The sequence below is a fragment of the Balaenoptera musculus genome, chromosome 14 (assembly GCF_009873245.2).
Source record: "Balaenoptera musculus isolate JJ_BM4_2016_0621 chromosome 14, mBalMus1.pri.v3, whole genome shotgun sequence".
Taxonomy (NCBI): Eukaryota; Metazoa; Chordata; class Mammalia; order Artiodactyla; family Balaenopteridae; genus Balaenoptera; species Balaenoptera musculus.
Window position 1 is genome coordinate 32514086 of NC_045798.1, and position 4443 is coordinate 32518528.

At 52.3% G+C, this 4443-nt stretch overlaps 1 protein-coding gene across 1 annotated transcript; it reads right to left on the reverse strand.

The window, feature by feature from the left end:
- Positions 1 to 261: 261 nt before the first annotated feature.
- On the reverse strand, positions 262 to 2264 carry LRRC30 (leucine rich repeat containing 30). The gene has a single exon (XM_036823323.1). It carries the CDS (start codon positions 1836 to 1838, stop codon positions 933 to 935), a length of 906 nt encoding a protein of 301 aa, XP_036679218.1. The 5' UTR covers positions 1839 to 2264; the 3' UTR covers positions 262 to 932.
- Positions 2265 to 4443: the final 2179 nt, after the last annotated feature.

Here is a 4443-nt window from a genome sequence, read left to right on the forward strand (position 1 = left end):
GTGGCAAATTTCACCCTTCTCTGAATGTGAAAAAGGTAATGACTTTTTTGGGTGGCCTGTCTTTGCCTTACCTCCTCTTTCCTGCCTTTTGGCCATTTTTTCCCCTATTATTAGCTTATCTCTGAGAAGGCAAATGTAGTAAGAGAGGAATAATGAAATTATTAAAGGATAATGTAACCACTGGCAAGCGTCTCTAGAAAAGCTCAAGGATGTGACTGCGAGTGCAAGAGGAGGATTGGGAAAGAAGGTGGACACTGAATGTTAGCTTTGGTTTGTATTTATTCTCTGAAAGCCATCACACTGTACCCCCGTCACTCACCACCAGACGTCAGCATGAGCGCCTGGATTGTTACCCAACGGTCATTCTGGAGGCAAAGTTCCTGTGGTTGTTTCCCCCCGGACTCGTGGGGAAGCTCTGGCTGATTTGGTCATTGCCGGGAGGGCAGGGCCCCAGCTGCTCTTTGGTCCCAAGTGATGATTGATGGCGGCTGAGGTGGCAGCATGTCTTGCCATTGCTACTCAGCTGCACGTGGCCAGTTCAGGGGCTGAAACCAGATGGTGTCAATGCCTCCTATATCGTACCTGGCCCACTGCACGTACTTAGCAAATATTTCACTTTTGATTGACTTTGAATCAGACCAGCTGTTCTCCCTTCCAAAGGCTGAATCCCACCGCTCCCCAGAAGAATCAGAATTATTCCTCTTTGGGGAAAACCCAAGTCCTCTTTCAATTAATGTTTAGAAGGAGATGAACATAGTATTATGCGGGTTATTAAGAACATACAGAGCTAAAAGCAAACACCTCCTTAGAAAGGGCGTTCAGTGTGATTTAGCAAAGAATAGCACAAGCATCGACCCACAGAAACAGGAAGAGGAGAAGGTTTAGACCAGGAAATTACCCGGCTGAGTCTGTCTGTGTCTCCGGCGCCCATGTCAGGTGTGTTTTTTGTCCTTCAGGTAACTAAAGAGCATCTCCAGACCCCCCTCCAGCAGCTCCGGCAGAGGTTTGGATAAAGGGTTGTGGGAAATGTGAAGCCCTTTGTCCATGGGGTTCCAAGCGATCCTGGCCAGTCTGCACAGCAGGTAGAGTTCCTCGGGGAGGGTCTGGATGTCATTGTTGTTCAAGTTCAGCAGCTCCAGCCTCGTGAGCAGGCAGAGGGAGCGGGGGAAGGCGTGGATATTGTTACTCTCGGCAATGAAGATCTGCAGGCTGGCCAGGCACTGGATGCTCTCGGCGATGTTCTCCAGGCGGTTGGAGCCCACGTGCAGGAAGTCGAGCTCCCTGAGCGAGAACACGCAGACGGGGATGTGGGCAAAGCGGTTGTGGCTGAGGTTCAGCTTGCGCAGCCGGGAGAGGTCGGCGAGGCTGGCGGGGAGCTGGGACAGGAAGTTGTGCGACAGGCTCAGGACCTCCAGGTTCCGGCAGGCGCTCAGCTCCGCCGGCAGCTCCGTCAGGCAGTTCATGTGCACAAACAGGACCTTGAGGCTCTGGAGGAGGCTGACCTCCCGGGGCAGGGTCTTCAGGCGGTTCCCGCACAAGTTCAAGACCACCAGCCGTGTCAGCTTCCCCACCTCGGGCGGGAGGACCCGGAGCTGGTTGTGGGACAGGTTGAGCTTCTGCACCTCTGACAGGCTCCACAGGAAGTCGGGAGCATCCGTCATGCCCTTGGTGACCAGGCTGAAACTGACGTGCCGCAGGCCCCGCTTCAGCAGACAGCGCGGGTCCCTCCCCGAGAGCAGAGCATCGTCCCACGGGGAGAACTTCTGCCTCCCCCGCAGGACCCCCCGCCCCGGGGGGCCCTTGTCCTTGCAGCGGGCAACAGACTGACTGGCCCCCATTTATCTGCTTTCCTCGTGCTCCTCTGTCGCCGCAGGTGGGGCTGGGCTCCCGGCCCGCTGCTGAAGCCCAGCACGGAGCCGATCGGGTGATGGGAGCTGCGGCCGGTGGTGCTGCAGGTGGAGTAGGACTTGGGGGGAGGTCCCAGATCCCCGGGTCTCAGGGTCCCAGATGCCTGGTCCTCGGGGTCCCAGATGTCTAGCCGCGCCGCCGAGAGCCGCCCGTCTTCCAGGCTGGGTTGAAGTGGCTTCTCTGGGAGCAGCCGGGCTGTAATGATACCCTTGTCCCTGAGGCTGCAGAACTGAACCTCTCGAGTCCCTCTGAACACCACGGGGCAGCTGTCACTGTCATTCTGCCTGCACTTTATTGGCCTGGTGTGTGCAAACAGGTCAAGGGGAGGCCGTGCCTGACTTTCCTGTCTCCGCTTTTCTGGGTGTCACAGCTGAGCAGGGCGATTAACCAGCCCATCTCCGAAAAGAAGCCAAGGGGAAAAATAAAGCCAGGGTGTCTGCAGGTCTCAGGCTTATCCGGACCGCGGAGCGGAGCTGGCTGAATGTGAGTCGCAGAGTCACGTTCCCAAAGTTAAGGATCGGCAGACGTAACATGCACACCGATTCAAACCGCGGTGAGTCATGTCGTTGTGAAAAAGTAACAGAAGGAGCCCGGACACCTGGAATCCTCCAGAACAGGGTTTTACACAGTACTGGTCCGAGGTGACTCCTTGAAGAGAGGGTGAAGGGGTCTTGACCGCACTCCCATTTTCTCCCAGAGAAGCTCTGGGGTCCTCTGTTCTGCAGAGAGCTCCTGGGTTTGGTTGGGTGCTCTGTAAATGTTTGGACAGCCCTTGACCGGCCACTTAGTAAGGAAAGCACGGTGCCTATTGTCCTGGAAAGTAGTCTGAAGAGGCCTCCCTGGGTACACACCTCTCTCCATCTCTCTCTCTCCATCTCTCTCACTGAACAAGTTAACTTATACCCTAGGTAGGTAGAGTCAGTTGTTGGTGTCATGGGCTGAACTGTGCCCCCACTCCCAAATTTCCAACGATGAAATCCTAACTTCCAGTAACTCAGAATGTGACCGTGTTTGGAGACAAGGCCACATGAGGACACAGGAAGAGGACGGCCATCTGCAAGCCAAGGAGAGAAGCCTCAGAAGCAACCTACCTGCCAACACCTTCTCTTAGATTTGCAGCGTCCAGAATTGTGGAAAATAAATTTCTGCTGTTTAAGCTCCGCCCCCCACCCCGCCCGGCCAAGTCTATGGAGCTTTGTGTGACGGCCCTGGCAAACTCACCCAGCTGGGGCACAGGCGGACACACCTGCATAGGTGAAAAAATCCTAAAAATAAGTTGTGGTTAAGGGGAGAAGAGATATCGAGGTTGATGGCCCAGGCTCTGAGAAAAGGGCATATGGGCTTTGCGAGGGCTGGCTTGGCCCACAGGCCTGCAGCTTTTGCTGGCACGGCGCTGGCATAGCAGTTGGGCCTCCTGGACAGCAGTGCTGGTCCTGTGACTGTGGTCATCACCAAGCCAGGACCTTGAGCTGGGCTCTGGCTGGGTGCCGCCCCGGGGAAGCTGCAGGCCCATCCACTGTGGCGGAGCAGCAGGAGGTGTAAGACAATGCCAGGCCATTTCTGCCCCACTTGGCATTTGAGAGCGCTCTGACCCCTTTCAACTGAGTAAGCCCCAGGCACTCCTGGACAAAGGTGGACACTCTAGACTTTTTTTATGGTATATTTGAGTATACCATAGGTATTAATTGGGGACGGTGGTGGGGGAGTAACGTGACTAAATTTGTGCCCTAGGTTTTTGGAGCAGATCACGCCTTATATATGTAAATTTCATGTGACAATAGAATTCTGCTGCTTGCATGAGACTGAGAAATTATGCTAGAATATCTGAAATGTGGGGACCAGCAGGAGCTGGGATGGTTTGAGAAAAAGTCATGGCTTTCTTCTTTGTGACAATTCTCTCTCTTTCCCCTTAATACATTCTTTCCAATAAATACTTTTTGAGCACTTATCAATAGCCAATATTAATCGAATATTTACTGTGTGAAATGCACTGCACTAGGCACTTTACATAGAAGATGAATATTAAAATTATCTCCATTTTAATATGAGGAAAAGGAAGCCAGAGAGAGGTCAAGTTACTAATGCAAGATCAAGTCACTCGCCCAAGTTCAAGTATCTACTCAATGGCAGGACCAGAATTCAAACCCAGTTAGTCTGACTCAACAGCCCTGGCTGGAACCATAAGAAAACTCTGGGCTTAAACGTATACAGAGCTGGAATAACTGTGGCTAGGATATGGTTTTCTGTTTTCAAGTTTCTATGGAGTAGGTCTGGAGAGAACATAGGTAAAGAAATGACTATGCAACCACATAATAGAAATAACTACATAATTAGGCATTAACCCTACTTTCTCTCCCCCAACACAACTAGGAGAAGCCAAAGTTAAAATACCATTCCCGAAGACTTTGGCATAATGGATTTAATCCCCTCCCCAAAATAGTTCAGTTCTTTAGCGAGATTCTCATATATCAAATGGACGAGTTGTGTGGATAGCTGACTGTTTCTTCTAAGTTTCTGAAACATGGATGATGCCTC

What these genes read in the sequence shown, in the direction of transcription:
- LRRC30 (XM_036823323.1), bottom strand. Translation starts at nt 1,838, where the DNA reads ATGGGGGCCAGTCAGTCTGTTGCCCGCTGCAAGGACAAGGGCCCCCCG.